This window comes from Passer domesticus, chromosome 1, assembly GCF_036417665.1.
Source record: "Passer domesticus isolate bPasDom1 chromosome 1, bPasDom1.hap1, whole genome shotgun sequence".
Taxonomy (NCBI): Eukaryota; Metazoa; Chordata; class Aves; order Passeriformes; family Passeridae; genus Passer; species Passer domesticus.
The window spans coordinates 128,460,669-128,480,559 of NC_087474.1; the positions used below are offsets into that span (position 1 = coordinate 128,460,669).

The following is a 19,891-nucleotide window of genomic DNA, read 5'->3' on the forward strand; positions in this document are numbered from 1 at the left end:
AAATTAACTACTGCCTATTTTAGTTTTCGTAGGATACAATAATGAACTCCTCAGTCATTTCCATTTCTAATTTTCTTGATGCCATAATTAAGAAAACATGATTAGACAACTAATCTTCTTCCATCTCACTGAAACCCAGATTACAAGCAAAGAGCCAAAGCTGCAATAACATTTGAAAATCAATTTTAAGCAATTTGAAAGAAGTTATGCAGCCAAAAAATACTCTAACACTAAAACAAATAATATCAAACTAGAAATAGAAGTCTCAATATCTTCTAAGTTTATGAGTGTTTCCATCCCAAGGTATATAATTAAAAATTACTGGTCTTGCCTTATCAAACATGATAAATATGTATTTTTAGTTATGAGAGAAGAGACAGAAAATACTGGCTTCCAATACTCTAACCAATTTCTAGAACGCCTGTTGTTACGCTCTATTACTTGGCAGATACCAACAACTCCTATAAGGCAATGATGAATATTAAGCCATTGTGGAAACAAAAGTGCTTTTGTAAATGTCCAAAGGACAAGAATGTCCATATATAAGGCCAAAAGGAGACAAAAAGCAATGTCAGTATTAACAGTCAAGAATATATTCTTCTGAAGTTTTTGGAAATTAACCTGAAGTTTACATTTCAAGACTACTGTGTCAAAGAATGAGGTTTACAAGAAATAGTTTGCCTTAGGGAAACAACTATTACAACCCTCAGACTCCTATAAGTCTTGAAGATCTCAAGAAGTACCTTAAATGATCACTTCATAATTTGTTCCTCCACCCTTTATGATTCTTTCAGCCCCAGTACAACCAGATATCACAAGCACCAGACTAGACACTTAAAATTTACCCCCTTTGGCTTAAGGTACAAGTTGAGAGCAAGGCACACAGAATCTTTGAAGGTTTTTCTAGAAACATCAGACACAAAACAAGATTTTGAACAAGTATATAATAAAAGTACACGAGTCTCTCAAAATTTCCGAGTTCCAGTTTTCCAGTTTTGGTCAGGTTGGACAGATTCACAGTTCTACATAGGATGTCACGGGACATGGGATACCTACTTCTCCTGAAGCAGACTGGGCACTCTAGAGGGCACACTGCCCCAGAGCTCTCAAGCTAAGCAAGTACAAGTCTGCCAAGTCCAATTCAGGAGCTGTGAACCAAATATGTGGGAATTGTGTCTGTAATCAGCTGAAACAGGAAACAAATTATACTGTAATAACTCTAAACAGCACTAAACAACTGAAGAATGGATAGTTGCTTGTAGTGAGGTTTTTGTACTATAATGTTTATTCTGAATAGTAAGCAATTGGACTGTAGAAAACACAGAATGCAGATTTATCATTTTGTTGGGTATAAACTCCATTATAAGAACAGCTTTTAATTAAAATTATTTTATTTATCAGCTTGATTGCTCATAATTACTCCTCAATCAATAAGCAGTTCAATACTTGGGTTAACTTGACAGACTAATTCACCAACTTCTTCTTAGGACTGCAATAACTGCCTCACTTATTCTCAAGTGAAACAGGTTGAATTATACCCATTACAAAAGTGTACAGAGGAAACATTATCTGCATACTAAACTGGAAAACTAACTGGACAAGGTTTCACATTGAATACAATTATGAAAGATAATGGAAAAATTCTTAAATTTAGATTTTTCTAGTTGTAGCAGAGGTCACAATAAATCAGTTTTAAGAAGCTGTAGCTTTTAAATATTTTTTTCATAAAAATATATATAGGAGAAATCAAACTATTTCCTAACAGAGGTGAAAGAAAGCAAAGCAGTTAGAATAAAGGAATGTTGCTCATCACTTGATCCATTTACCTAATTCCCTCTTCATGGAGCATTGACTGCCTCCCAAAACAAACACAGCACATTGTAATAACCTCCACCCGTAAAATCAGACAGACAAGTTTTCAAAGAAGGTCCAATGCACACCAATTCTCCAAGATACGTACACCTCAAAAGCACAGACAGAAGTGGACAGTGCTATCAAATCAACTTTTTCTATGACTGTACACGCTCCCTTCTAATTTTCAGGTGCTAAAAGCTATATCTCAAAAAAGTGTTGTGTACCTTGTAAGAGATTTCTAACCAACAAACAATAAGACTCTGCAACGTTTCCAATTAGTTCAGTTTTGTTTTAATGATATGGGGCAATTCCTAGAGCAGACATTGTGCAGCTATAGTAACTACCAAATAAAGAGGTCTATTGGTGTGGTCTTGGAATCCCAAATTGAAATGTAAATTTGAATCAAGGTAATTAACTGAAAACCCAGAGTATCTGAATATGCATACAATGTTTTTACTTCAATTTTGCAATACTTTTTGAGGAACTTGGAAAAAGTGAAGCTGGTAGAACAGTATCACCAAGATTACAAAAACTGGAAGGAAATAATACACTGCAACAGTGATCCTCATTAAGTAAGTTATTTCATCACAGTAAATATTTAAAAAAGCTTCAATGTGTTTTAAAAAGTGTTGAATCCTCCCCCCAAGTATTTGAAGAGAGATAAACCTTTTTCCTTAGTCAAAATGGTTTTTTAAAAAAAGTTTCTCAAAACAACAGCAATAATCAAAAAACATGAATTGTATTTTCTTTAATCCATAATATCTCTAGTGCTGAAGGGCCATCCATGTAAAAAGCAGATTCTTTGGGGACATTAGTCAATTAACTTAATAAAACCCAGTTTTACGAGGATTTATCCTTCCTGCTGCGAGGCGAGTCTGCTCCGTTTGAGGTCACTGTTCCATTTATTCCATTTTCTAGAAAAAAAGAAGAAAACACTTTTTAAATACGGTGAGACGCTTTATATTTTATTACATTTTTGTGGGTCCTACACAAACAGCCTTTAACTTCTTTTCTGGTGTACCTTCTTTGTTAACCTTCTTAATTATGATTCATAGTGCAACAGTATAAGGGAATTTTTACAAAGTGCAGTATTTAAAGTTTACTACAAATAAATTGCAGTTTCCTGATGTGGCCAGACACTGAAATGTGTCCATTATATACATATAGACTAAAAATCAAGACCAGTTATGACATTTTAGAAGACATTCTGTGAAAAAGTAAAGTACAACTTGAAGACAAGATGAGATGGCTCTGTGAAATTTCAGAGACGCAGTATATACAGAGTTCTCTGTTACAGGTCTTAAGTTATTTATGCCACCTACCTCATAATTCTTGCTAAAATTACACTCCTTTGCTTACCTTTACAAGCATTTGATACATAGAGGAAATCCTTTATACACAGAAATACTCACAATTTTTAAAGCATATACTTTAACATACATAACTCATTTACATTATGATGAAGAGATTTACATAGATAAGAGAGAAGTAAAACACTAGTTCAGATTTGCAATGAGTATGTGTAGGGGGAAAGAGTTCAAGATCAGGCACCTATCTAAGAACACAAAGGTACTTGAGATGATAATTTGTGCTTACATTTAGGTGCTTATTGTTCCTTATTTATTTTATAGTCTCATAGGTAGTGAGTTTTTAAGTTTTTTACTAATAAGGTATAAAATGGTTAACAATTTTTTGTTATAACATTTTTTTAAGGTTAAACTAATTAAGAAATGACACTTAAATTATTTTCACTTTTAATCTAATAACTAATTACTCGAAGTCCACAATGCAGACTTTTTTCTCTAATTACAAGATACCATTTAAACTTAAGAAGGCCTAGTTTTTACTTTAAAACTTCTATCTTGTTCTATATATATTATTATATTTTAAAACTTCAAATTCTAATTTTTTCACCTTGCGATATTGCACACTTCTAATTAATACACACTCGTAATCATGGTGATGTCAATTAATTTTGGAAGCATTCTCCATGGCTTCAGGTCAAATGCAGACTCCTGGGAGTCAAAGTGTGTCAGCACAGAACTCCAACAGCATCCACAACATCCAGTCACCATCCACAACTCCAACACCCCCTTTATTCAGTTTCACCACAACCAAGGAAACTGACGTTGCCTGACAGTAATTATATTTATAAAGCAGACCTAAAGAACACAGTGCATAGCCAGCTACAATGCTTGCAGCCTCACATCTCTGCTCTGACTCTTCTCATTCTGACTTCAAGCAACAGCTGCTGGGTTTTTTTTGGTGCTTTTAAACAATTATTATATATATATTTATATATATTTTTACAAAGGACTGGTTAAACTTCTTTTTTCCATCCACAGATGTGCTGAAGGTCACTAGAGTATGGATAGTCTACAAAAACAACTGTTGGCCTCCCTCTTTCTCCCACGACACCCAAATGATCCCATTTATGCAAACAAGCAACAAAAACAAAAAGTAACAATGACAACCACACATGAGCATGAGACCAGACACAGGCCCAAAGAGTCTGTTTGAAAACATATCTGGCTGTAAATGACACCACCATTTTAAGCTTACATAAGGTGGTCTTTGGATATTTCTGAAAACGTTTGAATTGTTTTTAAATAAAAAAAAAACATACAAAATATTAATTAGACCCAAGTCAGCTAACTGAAATCATATTTTCTTAAACAGTTTAGCTAAAACAACAAAGAACATGAATCGATATGTGGCTGCATTCCCCACCTACATCATCAGCAGGATCTTTTACTGTCATTTCTTGCTTTTGGCATAAACTAAAAGTAACACATTTTATTGTGCCCTGGCTCTCAAAAAAACCCCCAACATTTAACCACATACACACACAAAAAAAGTGTTTTAAAGACTTCAATTGCATATATTACTCCTTCAAAACCACTGCTTTGCTGCATCCTATGCAAGTGCTCTGAACAGACAACATAACAGGAGTATTCAAAACAGAAGCACTTCAAGGAACTGAGTTCTTTTATGCTCATTTAAAATAAGGAATACAATTCTTCAGTGTTCAAGACAGGCATAGTCCAATGATTTTGTGAATTAACTGACTTTTTCACTATTTGTTTACCACTTGCAAGTCTTCATTGAAGTAGGGTGAAACCAAGCAGATTCACTAAACTACATGAATTAAATAGATTAAGAGATTTTTAAAAGCTCTTTCATTTCTGACTCCCTAATCAAGGCATATATTTAACATTATTTGACATAAAATACTTAAATTAAAAAACTCCTCCATACTGAGAAGGCTCTGATTAAACAGGACATGACATAGGAAACTACCTTCACTCAATTAAAAAAAAAAAAAATTCCAACTGAATTTTCAGATAAAAAACCCACCAACACTACACAAAAGCCAAGTTGTGATAATTACAAATCATTCTAAAGGGAGTGCAGCAGAAATCTAAAACACATAATTTTAATAAAAACAGAAATTGGGAGAAAAAAAAATTACGGATCTTCCACCACAAATCTCAGTACAAATGGTCTTGACACACACTACTTTCAATATATCAAAAAGTGGAACAGGTTGGTAATACAAAGATTGGGAGCAAAGGATCATGCTGAAGAAAGCTTTTGAAACAACTTCTGCCATTTCAAGAGGTTGCAGAAGTTATTCAAGCTAGCAGCTAAATACACAGGAGTTGAACTCTTGATGCAACAGATATACTGAAGTACAGGAATTAATTTTTTTTTCTAAAAGAGCACATAATTTTTTCTTGGAGGAAAGAGCATTCTGTTCATCTTTCATGCCCTTTCCACAAGAAGGGTGTGACATAATTAAAAAGTCAAACCTAGACTCTTCAGTTCATTTCCAAATGCTTCAACACAGGTTTAGAGTAGTAAGGTGTTATTACCTTTCCTTAAAAAACTACCAATACTGTTTTTTGTAAAAATAGTCCAACAAAAAACTTTTTACTGGGTGGATCATCAAGCTATCTCTTTGCTCCAAACCCTCAGAATTTTGTGGCAATAAAAAAGAAGTTCGAAATCCATGGCAAGAAAATTTTACAAATAAATGTCTAAGAGAAGAGATCTAAAATTGCATCTATTCCCTTTATATAAGAAAACAAAACATAAGCATGACGTATTTTATTCAAGTAATGAAATTAAAGAGAATAAAAAATGTCATGCTGCATTAACTAAAAACACCCCAGTAATTCCTTAATTTGGGCAGTTAGAAAACCCAACTATATATATTGGTTTTTCTTAAAAATCAATTCTTCCCATAGTAATATTCCCCAGTACTGCTTCTCTAGCTTAGTCATCTCACTCACAAGTTAAACACAAAATGCTTCTTTAGCGACCCAGAGTTGGTTTGAGAATCAAAGGAACAGAAAAAATGAAACTACGAACCTCTTTCTTTTCTGGAGGTCTTTCCTTTAGCTGATACAAACTTCTTTTTCACTGACTGAGGCTGAGAAGAAGAATGCTCTCTCCACCTCCGAAGCTGGAAATTAATGAACTTCCACATCATAAATGCTTGGGTCATGCAGATGGAGGCCAGCACACTGATTCTAGAAACAAATAATAGGTAAAGTTTCATCAGTAAGTTTGCCTCATTATTCAAACAGAAAAGGAAGGTAGAACACCTCAGGATTTTTGGCAACTTCCACCCCCTCCTCCTGGTAACCTCCATTTTCTAAGCCAAGAGTTTGCTTGCATAGGGCAACACTGGGCTTAAGCACAGATGATCTAAACTAGACATAGAGTGATAGTGAAATCTTTGCCCATCAAAACTGGCAAGTACTAGGTTTCTTTCCTGCTGTCTTTCTCAGAATTACTCTCAGGATATCAGGTAGTAACACCTGAAAATGGTTCAAGAGTGTCTTGCAGCTCAGAGTATCAGTTTTGCAAGGTAAGGCTGACATTGTCAAAGTTTCGATAACTTTTTTTTCTGCAGTCATAAGAAAGCCAGGCAGTTGGATCATGCAGCAGCAATAGGGGCCATAAAAAAGGCAGAGAAAGAGGCAGTAATCTTCAAAGGAGACAAAAGCTTCTCTGGACACAAATACCTTGACCTCTAAGATATACTGACAGCAATTGTATCTAGAATTCAATTTACTAACTTTAAAGCATTTGAAAGTAGTAATTGGATATTCCTATTAATTCTGCTGGTTTGGTTTTGCTGTATTTTTTTTGGTTGCTTGGGGGTTTTTTTAACAAAGAAAAGAAAGGTAACCAGTTACAGATTTCTCAGCTATAGACTAAATTCAGTCAATTCATTTTACTGTGCCTTACAAATTTCCAACACAAGCTATTCCTATTGATCCCATTGGTTGCATGAAAACACTCAGTCAATTCAGAATTACTGGCATTAGTACCATATCACTTACATTGTGCATTTAACAGGGGTTTACAGCACATGCTTAAGAACTGTTCCAGGTTTACTGTACCTAACAGCCAGGATATTAAAGTTCCCAGTACTGAAATTCAGCTGCTGATCTTCTGCTCTTGCCAGTCCAAAGCCAAAAGTGAGGACTGAGAGAATCAAGGTGAGAAGCCTTCCCAAAACAAAAAGAACTGCCCACAGTGAAAATCTAGAAATAAAAACACCACAAACACTAAATCAACTTTCCATTCAAAACACATGCACTAACAATGCAAATGCTTACTTTTCACAATGCAAATTTCTTTGAAATATAAGAACTTACCTAAATACATGATTTTGCACCTATCTTAAATGCATCTTGTATTATGTTATGGAAACTGATTTCAACTCAATGGAAAGTGTTTTGAAGTACTATTAGAACAAAAGCACATTTTTAATTCCTATAGAGCTGGCTGTATTAGCAATCTATCCCATTCCTTTCTCTACAAAACTTTAAAAAACCCCACATTAGTATACATGGAAAGATTTTATTTAATTTAATACTGCTACTAATATTTACTTAAATAGGCTAAAACAAGGTAGAAAGTATACTGAAGGTGTAGAAATATAAATACTACCACTTGTCTGGACAACTGTGGTTGCTTAAAAAACACTGTTTGAACTCCCTTGTAATTTTGGTTTCTGGTTAGTTAAATGCAAAAGGCTCTTAGACAGAAATTACAAGAATTTTAAAGATAAAGACTATTTACCCTTTCTGGTATTTTTCATCACTGAAGTAGAAAAGACGGGATATGTGGAAAAGAAATTCAACGAAGTAATGCAATACCAGAAGAACAAGTCCAAGATGGGTCAGACTATCAAAACAAATAAAACAAACATTCAGACCTTTTGTTACATATTTAAGGCAAAGAATGAAGCCAGTAAAAATTTACAATTTACTTACTTCAGGAGATAGGCTCCAGCAATGTGAAAGAGGTAAAGTCCAATGTAGACAATCTGGCGAAAGATATCTTCCTATTTGGAAGGAAAAGTGACCATGTGTTACACACAGTATTACACAGTATTGTACTATGTTATCTGTTATTACAAACTATTCCCTAGTCTTGGAAATCCTTCTGGGTGTATCAGCTAACTTAAAGTGGCCTGGTCTGGCACTGAATCACTCAGCCTGGATCATCTAATTCCACACATAACTTATTGCTCACTTACCAGTTATATTGAGTATCATATATATGCTACTGTGAAAAAAGGCATCAAACATGGAACAATGCTTTTAAAAAGGATCCACTTTTATTTGTTATGACCACTGTGAATATATACAAGTTATTACATTTCTTATTTTGTATGTATTACTGTATCACCAGATCCTACAGTTCCACATGTTTGCTGCCCATCAAATTGTCAGATTGCTACAGAATAAAATAACAGTCTATGAATCAAAATGAAAGGTTTTTCAAGTGTTGAGATAAATTTTTAAAATTCAAGGCCATCCAAAATTCTGGCACACTGTTTCTGGCAAATGTAGAAAATATTGTTGTTAACCAGTCATGCTAAAGCACATGGTCCCACTTGAAGTCAGGCTTTAGTCAGCCCTATTAAACTGAACACTTCATGGAGATGAAATAATAAAGAGGAAGACACACAGCACATGGAAAGCAGATTGTGCCTTCTGTGAACAGAGAGACTACTGAACTATGCCAGATCACAATAAAAATCTCTTTTGGAGTGGTAGCAGAGTACATTCAGTTATGCTTAAGAAACTCCTTTTTGGAAAGATTCTGTAAACTTCAAGCAAGGATCTTTAGCTTTATCTTCTAAAAAGGGCCTAAAATTTTAATCTTACAAGAGCTATACTATGTTTTTCAATACTCAGTATCACATCCAACAAACCCATGGAATCAAACAATTACAACAACAGCAAACATCACTCTCATAATACACAAAGAGCAAGAAAACAAGTGGAGAAAGACCTACTCTAAATCATCTGAAAGAAAATGAAAAATTGGTTATTTCAGATAAAGACACAGTAAGTACAAATGGTCAGTTTCTCCAAGCACAACCAGGACCAGCCTACAACACTTTAACTTTAGAACTGAGAAAACATTTAAACACTCCATGGTGCCTCCTTAGACAAACTGTCAGAGACTGCAGGCCTTGTAGAACAGTGCATAAGGTATACATGACTATAGAGGAACCAGAGCTGAGAAGTTTTTTTCTTGTTTAGGACAGATAATTAGACCTGAGTAAAAGCAGCCAGTTTGTTCAAGAGAAGGAATAAGGCAAGTCAGCCAAGATAGCAGAGGTTAAGGTGTTGTTGAAGAAATATCAACTATGCTAAAACAAATTATCACTCTTCAAACTTAATGCAAAAGTCAGAGGGCACAATTTCAAGCAGTGACCGAGTAAAACACTACTATTCAACACACAGCACTTAGGCCACTTGTGACAGCTTTCCTGAAGTTATTTTAAGAAAAATCTCCACACTTGGCTGTGAAGTTAAATTTGGAAGGTCTCACTAGAACAACAAGGGAACATCAGCTGCTGTGCATCTGCAAAACAGTATTCAAACTGCATTTGAGCAGCACAAAAACAGTGCATCTTGTTACTATTTCACTAAGCCTCTTCTAAGCTCCTGTACAAAGACCTGTGGTTATGTAACACCTATGTTTCATTTTCTTCAATAAAACAGAACTGGCAAGAGATGGAGCCTAGTCACAGAGCAACAACAGTCACAGAATGGTTTGGGCTCAAAGATACCTTTGTAGACCACCTAGTCCAACCTCTACACCATGGGCAGGGACATTTATCACTTGACCAGGTTGCTCAAAGCCCCATCCAGCCTGACCATGAACACTTCAAACGAAAGCAAATTCACAACTTCTCTGGGTATTGTGTTCCAGTGTCTCACCATCTTTATCACAAAGAATTTACTCACATCTAGTCTAAATCTACCCTCTTTCAAAATCATTGTTCCTTGTCACTGCAGACCCCAATAAAAAGTCTCTCTCCATCTTTCTAATAAGTCCTTTTCAAAGAGTGAGAGGCTGCAATAAGTTCTCCCTGAAGCATTCTCTTCTCCAGGTTGAACAACCCCAACTCTCTCAGCCTGCCTTCACAGAAGGGGTGCTCCAGCCCTCTGTTCATCTTCATGGCCCTTCTCTGGACCCACTCAAACTGATCCACACCTTTCTTGTGCTGGGGACCCCAGAGCTGGATGCACTCCAGGAGCAGTCTCACCAGAGCAGAGGGGCAGAATCCCTTCCCTCAACCAGCTGGTCACTGCTTGTTATTCAGCCCAGGTGACACCTGGTTTTTTGGGGTGCAAAGGTATATTGCTAGCTCATGTCCCATTTTCATCCACCCATTAAAATGCTATTTAAATCAAATCCCAGACTTTCATACTCCTTTGATGTACAGAATTATTCACAGTTTATATTTTACATCTATATCATGATTCATGAAGCAACTGTGATTTCAGTGAGCCTATTCAGCCTATCAATTCTGAGAAACAAAGGGGAAAAAAACCCAAGAGCTGAAAAGAAAATCTCACAATCACTTGCTTGAGGGAAAATTCTTTCAGTGGATGGGAAACACTAGTCATTTTTATTTACACAACAGATATTTAGCAATTTTACTGCAATTGGGATTTAACTGTAAAGAGAAAAAGCCACCTTGCTCTGTAGTTCCTCCCATTTATGTTTTGAACTTACTTTTTTAGTTTTCTGAAAGTACAGTTCTGGAAAAGCATGAAACCAGTATGCCAACTGTAAGATGTAGAAAAACTTCATTTGAAACCTGTACAATACAGCAAGAATTGAAGAATATTATTTATTATGACTGAACTTAAAACATTTCAGAAGCTTCTAGCGAACTCATTTTATCATTGTCTCTTAAAGAAAGAAAAAATACAGATCCTTCATGCCAGCCAAGTCTAAACTAATATCTTTAATAATAAAATCATTCAGACAAAGCTTGCAAAAATTGAATTCTTTAAGTAACAGCCTACATAAAAAGAACTTTGTATGCTACGAGTTGTCAAAGAATCGAGCCCACATAAATACAACCAAAAACACATTAGTGACTAATATAGTTTTACAAACTACTTATTCTACACAGATGGTACATGACACACCCTAGGCTTAAAACACTCCCTCCTCTTCCCCAGCAATCCTCAAAGGAAGAGGCCTTACGGAATCAGAGCGTGAGGATAGTCCCTCCACAGAGAGGTTGGATCTGATATATAGTTCTCCTAGAAAAAGAAAAGAACAAACAAAAACCCCAATAAATGCTCAGAAATAATGACTGGATGTACATATATGCATTTATGTATATGCACGAGTGTACACACAAAAAGTACTCATATATACATACACAAGTAAAAGCTGCAGATCCATAAATTTTCTTTCTAATAAATCCCCAAGAAATCACAAATAAACAAAACAAAACCAATCCAGAAAACAAATCCCCAAAACAAAAGACATTGCACTGGCTTAAGAAAATAAAAAGCAACCAAACAAATCAAGTGATCATTCAAGATAGAATGTCCTTATGAGATGGAAATTATTCCAGGATTACTACAGCCACAAGTCTTCTCTTGTAAACTGCTGTCAAACTTTGAACTTAATTAAGAGAAAGAAAGGTTTTCCAGGAGCTTTTATGTTAAAATAAAGAAAAAAAAAGGCAGTCTTCCCTTTCTATGAGCTAAGCTCATATACATCCAGCCACTAGCTAAGAGTATTCCACCTAAAAGCACACAGTGACCCAAGGTTACAGCAATCTGTCATATATCCATTCCCTAGGCTCCAGAATGCTATGTGTGGTGTTTCCTAAACATTTATTTTATGTTAATAAACCAACACCAAAAAACCTACAGAGAATTAAATACCATAATAAAGTTAAGTGGTTTTATCTTATTCAGTTTGACAGTAAATCTACTCAAGACTGAGCAACAGTAACACTACTGACTTTATACTGAGTTGTGACTAAACTCACACAGAATCCTTAAACTTGTCCCCACTTTAAAAATAAAACTAGCTAAAACCAGAAAAGTAAACCAAAACCATATTTATCATCAATAGGAGTGAATTTTTTGAAATCTCATAATGAAACAGAAGAGAAAGCATACTTACAGAGACAAGAATACTCGTTCCCCAAACACAGGAGAAAAGGTAGAATGCACTAAGTTGCCCAGACTCATTGAACTTGCTATGCTTTGTTTTTGAAAAGTGCATTTTCCTGTTAATTTTCTGAAATGAAAGTCCACTATTATTTATATATTACAATACTTCACATTTATTTAGTAACTGCATTACAGTACCTTGAAGTTTTAATGCATGTTTTTACAGTTAAAAATTTTAATGCAGAAATTTACTTTTAAGTTAATAGCCTTAAAGTCTAATTAAAACCCACCAATTATCTCGATGAAAGGAATTAATATTTTGTACTTACATCCAGTACATACTCCTGAATTATAGCATGTATGATTATTGCTACCAGCATGTAAAAGAAAATTGTAGCCAAGTCTTTGATGCCATAGTAATAGAGAGAGATTGTTTCTGCAGATTGTTCTTCTAAAAGACAAAGAGAATTAACTGTTAGGCACCAATACAGTTTAATGGTTCATAAGTTTATTTCTCAGAGGGAAACCTTTAAGACAGAAGTAGCTTGTAGTCAGCTGAACAAATAAAAGCCAAATTAAACTGCCACCATGAACTAGGTCACTAAACTGTTTATAGTTATCTTCTCCATCACATCACAAACTCAATTTGACTCTGGAAAGATGCTATAAAACTAAAAACTTAAGTGCACTTAGGAAGCTTATCCAAATACATTGAAAGTGGACAATAAAAATATGTTAAACCATCACCCCACTTTGACTATTAAAAATTATCACCAGCAAAGCCAGAGTAAGAATTCATGTGAACTTATCTACCAGTAAGATGGTGTTTCAGCACTAATGATGAATGCAGCAGAACAGAAATATTGTCTCTAACTTAATTAGTTAAAACAGTGTTTTAATAAAACTGAAATCTTTGAAAGCTGCTGGTTATCCATTGAAATGGACAAGTTCCCTTCCTGACAAGTGTAGGAAGCATGGCACACCAATAATGTCTGATACATGTCTCCTAACTAACCTCCTGCAAGATACATACCTGTGGCAGGAATGGTAACATTATACTGAAGTGTAACAAAAATGACGGCTGCTTTTGCTGTAATCTAAAAGAGAAAAAAAAACCAAAAGTGCTGTAAATTCTCATGGAAATAAACTACATTCAACTGAAAACATTTGCCCATAGTTTTGGCACCCTTGCCCAGCACGTTTGCCTCCTCCCAAAAAACTGACTGACTCCCATTATCTCACCACTGCACCTGACTTTCCAAGGACAGCACACACGGCCTGGTCTCTACAGGTTTGTTTACAGAATACTCAACCTGCCAAATGAAAGATCCTTGAAAATGTTACTTACATACAGCCTTTCCTGCAACAGTAAAATGAAAACACATGCTACATTTCTGTCTTTAGTCCATACTGTATTATTACATTAACAGAATGGACAATATAATGGAGTCTCTAGACCATGATGCATTCAGCAGTGGCTGAGAATAAACTTTATTTAAAAGTACTTTTCTTATTTGACAAAATTTGGAAGTCAGTTATCATATTCATAAATCTGTGGGTAATCTGAAAAATGTGGACAGGGAAGAAAAAAAGGCATAAACAACAGAAAACAATTTCAGACCAGTGGGATACCAACTCAATACAATTACCATTCTTTTGACCCTGGGGATCCTTTGGCAAGAAGCACAGAACAAATTAAATTAAATTTAGCAGTAGTGGTACTACCCCTTTTTGATGAGCTGTAAGAATAACCAGAAGGAATAAAAACAGTTTGAAGAGATGTCCTAATGGCTTTCTTTGAGAAGTGGGGTGGGAATATTCTAAAACCCCCGATATTTAAGACGGAGTACAAGTTCTTATTTGACAAAAAGCAGAAACTTATTTTTTCACTGTAACACATCTCCATTGAATCCCAACATGAATCAACATGCCCTAAATGAGAGGGAAAAGAAACTGTGCTTTACCATATTCACGATCAGATCATTTCTCATAGCTGTAAAAACCCAGCATCTGCGTGGTAATTAATAGCGCTGACAAAAAACCCAAGCTCCTTAAGTAATCCTGGAAGGATATGTTGAGCATCTGAAGATAATGACTAGGTTACTAGTAGTATTAATTATTCACAGGAAGCGACATTTTTAAAACCAGTGCTTTGTCAACAAGCTCTAGATTTTCTATGAAACCCTGAATACGTGGCAGACTGCTCAGACCATGTAACTTCAGGGAATCCTGCTAGTTTGCTCAAATTAGCGAAGTTGCCTCGGGCTCCCTACTCAACAAGGGAGCCCTGAGAGGACAATTCAAAACAGTACTCAATTCTGAACTGCACTTTGGAGGCTCTGTCAGCTCTCTCACACTAGAATTGTACAAGTCAGGCAGTGTAAACACCTCACCATACCAACAGGAACCGCAGCAAGCGATTTCCTGTATCTGTATCAAAGCATTTAAAAAATTGCAACATACCACATCTGTACCAACAATGACACACGGCCTTTTACAATGCATTAGAAAACACAGTGGGTTAAAAAAAACTGGAAACAAAAGAATTCAGCACATTCAATCCCTCAAAACCTCTAACCCTACCAGTAACACTGTTAATACAAGTAAGCCTGATGTAGGCACAAAAGAAATAGCTTCGGTTTGCCTCTTTAACTTCACTCCCCAGGACATCACCATATAACAGTTGTCTTGGTGATTTTTGATAGCAAACCCAAAAACAACAGTGTAGCTGGTCTGCCCTGTTTTCACTTTCTATCTATGTAAGTATCTATCTATCTATCTAATAATTTTCTTCCTAATTCCACTGGCTTTTAGTGCTGAGCTGTACCAACAGCTGGATGAAACCATCCTGAAAACCATGACAGAAAGGTCCACAGCCCTTAACAAATGTCTGAAATAAACGTCTAGAACACCAGAAACATTTAGTCAACACAGTCTTAATTTGGCGATCAGTGATCTTAGATCACTGATAACGCTTTGGCAGTCACACAGGTGAGTTACCTTTCCAGCGCCGAAAAGGCGCGTTTTAAAGCATCTGCATTCAACATGGGGCCCCAGAGAGCGGAGGGCCTGCAGCAGGGCCGGCCCTCGGGCCGCAGGGAGGGCTCCCCTCCGCCGCTGCCAAACCGCGGCGCATCCCCGCGGCGGGAGGAGGCGGCGGGGTGCCCAGCCCAGCCGCACGGCGCCTGCAGCCGCCGGCAGCCCCGGGATGCTCCGCGGGCGGGGGGACCCGAGCGGCGGCCCTAAGGACACGTCACCGCTGCCTTCCCCTCTTCCCTTCCCGCCGCGCCGCCCGCCGGGAGCCGTAGTGCCGGCGGGGCCGCGCACACAAAGAGCGGGGGATCGGCTGTGGCGGCCGGGCCTCGCCCCCCGCCCCCTCCCCGCCGTGCCGCGCACTCCTCCCTCCCTCCCTCGCCGGCTGCCACGTAACCCCGCCGCCCGCAGGAACTCCGCCGCCGGGGCGGGCAGCGCTCCCGGCCCCGCACGGCCTCCCGCCCGCGGCGGCGGGGAAGCGGGACCCGGGTCCCGGCGGTGGCCACGGCTGCGCCTGTCCAAGCCGAGCCGGGGAGAAGGGGATCCAGCCGGGGATGCGCCGCGGGGAGGCCGCCCGCGGTGGCACTCGGGCGGTGCGGGGCGGGGGTCGGCTCCGGTCCCCGCGCACGGCGGGTCGGGCGTGGGCCGGCGGGCAGGTGCGCTGAGCGGGAGCGGGCGCAGCGTTCCGCCGCAGCCCGCACAGCCCGCCCCGCTGCCGCGGCACCCCCGCGCCCTCGCTCCCTCCCCTCCAGCACCGAGAGCCTCCGGTGGAGTGGGAGGAAGCGGGAAGAGCACCCCCGGCGGGGGCGTCGGTGCCGCCTCACCTCGAACATGAGCCCCAGCAGGAAGATCATGGCCATGCAGGACACGATGTCCGCATGGTTCTGCACGATGAACTCGTGGCTCAGCACCGGCGGGTTCTTGTTGCTCTTCTTGCGGATCGCCATGGCGGGCCGGGAGCTGGGCGCCGCGGCCGCCGCCTCCCCGCTGCCAGCACAGCTCCTCTGGCCGCGGCCAGGAAGAGGCGGAGGGGAGGAGGCGGCCGCGCAGCCGGGGAACGGCGGCGCCGCCGCTCCGCTTCCCCCGCCCCGCCGCCCGCAGCGCCCCTGCCGGCCGGCGGCGGGGCCAGGCCCGCCAATTCAAACCCACCAACCCGGGCCCGTCAGCGCAGCCGAGCCGAGCCGAGCCGCCCGTGCTGGCAGTGACGGCCGCATACTCGCCTTGGCAGCCCGAAGCCGCGCTGCGCACCGGCCCAGCAAAAAACCCAACCCAGTAAGAGAAGGCTCTTGTCAGGATAAAACAATGAGCAAAGAGGTCTGAGAAACGAACGCTGATCCAGGCTGAATTCAGAGGTTCTTCTTGCAAAATTCGTGCTATCTTTATTTGTTAAAGCTGCTGTTAGGCAGATAGTCCCAGTGGATATAGGGAAAAGAAATATAAAGAAATGAACTAATTTATAGCTGAAATTTAGTGTTGTCAGAATGGCTTTTGCTGCCAGCAGCTTATGAACAAATACAGGGCAAGAAATTAAGGCTTAGCTATTTGGTATTGCACCAAATTAATTGTGTGAGTGGTTTTAAAAAGGTTGATTTCTTCTAATTGTATGGAGCAGTGACTCATGGAACAGATCGATCTGTGTAAGACCAGGTTTTTCAACTATGAAACACCTTCATCAGCTGCGTAGATGTTCACAGATTTTCTATGAATTTATAACGAGACAGCTATATTTGGTGTCTGGAGATGATCTAGGACACTTAAAAATACAGAAAAAGCTACAGAAAAATTTCCCTTCACAGCTGGATTTTTTTTAAAAGTTGAAACAGAAGGAGCATTCATATTTTAGTCCCAAGATGTTTTGTATTCTAGAAATGCCTTAATCCCCTGAGTGTACCAGTATTGTGTAAATGTAAAATAAGCAGGACATTATTTTAACAATATCAATGTGAAAGTATATCCCTGACTGCATACAGTATAGTCATGGATGGAACATACTGTACCTGTAAAATACACTGGGTTGGAATAAAAATTGGACTCCATTTTGCAATATAAGTTTGCATCTATTTCCCACCTCAGGCTTAAAAGAAATCAGGTTATCTAACCTCCACAGAACATAACAAACAGGACTTAAGTGGAACAAGACATGCTTTCCTCAAGTTTTAATCAGCAAGTGTCTGAAGTGCCTGGCTAGATATCCTGTCATACAGGCCCTCAGTTCAGCTTGGCTGCGTGCTTGTCCTGATGCTACACTGCAAACTGCTACACTGAAATGGAAAACAAGGCATCTTGTTGCCCCACATGAGGTTTCCACACCTTCCTTTTATCAGGAGTTTCCTCTTCTGCCACATGAAGTTTTGTATGTGGGCAGGCAAAGTGGGATGCTCCACCCTCAGTCTGCTGCTTACCATGGATGGATAGTATACATTTGCCATGTTTCTTTCCAGACATCCATATTTTCCAACACTAGACTCCAAATTGATCACATTATTTAGGAAGGAAGTCCCCTACAATATGAGTCAGATGGTAATCTTATCACAGAAGCCACCATCATGTGCATGTGTGTCCCAAAACCTTCCCAACCAAACCAAATACAGCGTTTCAGATGGCAATATTGCGGAGACTTTGTCAGGAAGCATATTATGACACCTGCAGTAGCAAGACACAAACAGCTTTCTACTTGGGAACCTTTCCTGAATTTAAGCATGCTTAAAGAGAGAACCAAGAAAAATATTTTAAAACAAATATAAATAAGCAAATCGGTAAGTAACAGAATGAAAAACTTGAAAAATATGATGATATATACAATCAAATGGTATATTGTTGCTATCTTTTTGCAAAGCTTTCATACCTTCTTGGTGATTTCTCATGGGTAGTTCTTCACAGCACTGACTCTTCTCCTGCACAGCCAACAAACTCCATCTTACATCTCTATCTCGGCCAGCCAACCTACTCTTTTATAATACCCTTCTTAATTGGATCCAGCTGTAGCCCATTAAGGGCAGGCTTGTTCTTCATTCTTGATAATTAGCACAGCTGTAACTCCTTAGGGGTGAGATTATCTTCACCACTATCTCTATTCTCCTACTTTTTATCTATCGACAATTCCTTTTTTTCTTTTAATTATAAAGCTGTAGTATCTTTAGAAAGTTATGTTTAAGTAAATTGACATTATAACATATTCACATATATTACTTAGGACTTACAGTTATTATATGAATGTTCAGGCAACATATCACAGTAAGAACATATGTTTTTAAGTTCTGATTTTGTTTTGCTTTTCAAAATCTAGAACATCAACTTAAGGTTCATCACTAAAAACTATTGTGCTTAGACTTCTATATCATAGTGAAAGTATACATTTTTAAATTCTAATTCAGTTTTGCTTTTTCACAGTATAGACTTGATTCATTTTCTAAATTCAGAGAGTACTTACCATCAAAATCTTTAGATATATGTCTAATTGCTTAATCAAAGATTAACTCACAAGAATGAGTTAAACTAATGCTGTGTTTGCTATCTTTTGCAGGGCTTTTCGCAGAAGATAGCAAACCCAGTATAATCATTTTTTGTGTAATTTCTGTTTAACTTTGGAATGTGTTTGTGCTGACTTTGATTCGTTATCTAAACTTACATTACATATTATCAGAAACTTTTATATTAAATGATTACCCAAACTTACCTTACGTATAATTAGAAACCTTTATATTTATATCTCCAGAGTATTGACAATATCCACAGCTGTACAACTTAATAAGGTAACTCACAAGAATAAGTTAAAGGCTATATATTAAGACAGCAACAAATCAACAGCTAGCTATAGAATTTTGAATAACATTGATCCAGCATTTGTCAAGTGTACTTATGCTTATGGAATATAAACTTTTAAATTTATGCTTAATCAAAGATTCATAGCTGCAATTCACAAACAAAATGCACGTTTCATTAGCAAACAAATACACCATACTAAATAATAGATACTCTTTCCCCAGCCTCCACTGCTGTTTTAATAATTCTTTTCTTCTTTCTACAGTTTTTGTTGTATTAGTTGATCACTGCAAGCCTCTCTTGTCTTGCTCTGTTTTCTATTCTTTTGAAGTCTTATAAAGTGATTTCCAGGTGGCAGCCCAATCTGCAGCTGCCTTGCCCCCTTTTTGACACTATATTTCACAGTCTTTTTTTTTTTTATTATTTCTTTCCACATATATCAAACAATCTGTTCAGCACTCGATATGTTATTTCTCATTGTGTCCCCAGCAGCTCACCTGTACCTCAGGTGTTGAAATCTGTCAGGTCCTACCCAGGCAGCTTAACCTGCTGCTCTCAATGCTACGCTGGGCTTCATCTCCGGCTGCACCTTGCCCTACAGCCCACTCCCAATCACGTCGGGTTACTGTGGAGATGGCCACTATACAATTTTTGAAGGCTTTTCTTATACGTTGTCTGTGCAGCCCTGATTCTGCCTCTCAGAGCTCCACGTTGCTTTTGTTCCAGTGCTCGTGTTGCAGTGACTTAGCAAACCTCCCCCTGTACTCCTCAGG

At 38.4% G+C, this 19,891-nt stretch overlaps 1 protein-coding gene across 3 annotated transcripts; it reads right to left on the bottom strand.

The window, feature by feature from the left end:
* Nucleotides 1-2,122: 2,122 nt before the first annotated feature.
* TRAM1 (translocation associated membrane protein 1) lies at nucleotides 2,123-18,248 on the bottom strand. 3 transcript variants are annotated; one of them, XM_064388955.1, is made up of 11 exons: nucleotides 18,202-18,248; nucleotides 13,357-13,420; nucleotides 12,653-12,774; nucleotides 12,334-12,450; nucleotides 11,395-11,453; nucleotides 10,915-10,999; nucleotides 8,148-8,218; nucleotides 7,954-8,058; nucleotides 7,269-7,412; nucleotides 6,229-6,389; nucleotides 2,123-2,768 (listed from the first exon to the last, which is right to left on the bottom strand). In XM_064388955.1, exons 3-11 carry the CDS (start codon nucleotides 12,701-12,703, stop codon nucleotides 2,695-2,697), a joined length of 867 nt encoding a protein of 288 aa, XP_064245025.1. In that variant the 5' UTR covers nucleotides 12,704-12,774; nucleotides 13,357-13,420; nucleotides 18,202-18,248; the 3' UTR covers nucleotides 2,123-2,694. The 3 variants fall into 3 exon arrangements, with proteins under 3 accessions (XP_064245025.1, XP_064245018.1, XP_064245010.1); XM_064388948.1 differs by lacking the exon at nucleotides 18,202-18,248 and adding an exon at nucleotides 16,181-16,460; XM_064388940.1 differs by lacking the exon at nucleotides 18,202-18,248 and adding an exon at nucleotides 15,324-15,594.
* Nucleotides 18,249-19,891: the final 1,643 nt, after the last annotated feature.

Coding starts and splice junctions, on each gene's coding strand:
- TRAM1 (XM_064388948.1), bottom strand. CDS start 16,303: ATGGCGATCCGCAAGAAGAGCAACAAGAACCCGCCGGTGCTGAGCCAC. Junction 12,451..12,652: donor TTCAGGAGTATGTACTGGAT/GTAAGTACAAAA, acceptor CTTTCATTTCAG/AAAATTAACAGGAAAATGCA. Junction 8,059..8,147: donor GCTGGAGCCTATCTCCTGAA/GTAAGTAAATTG, acceptor TTGTTTTGATAG/TCTGACCCATCTTGGACTTG.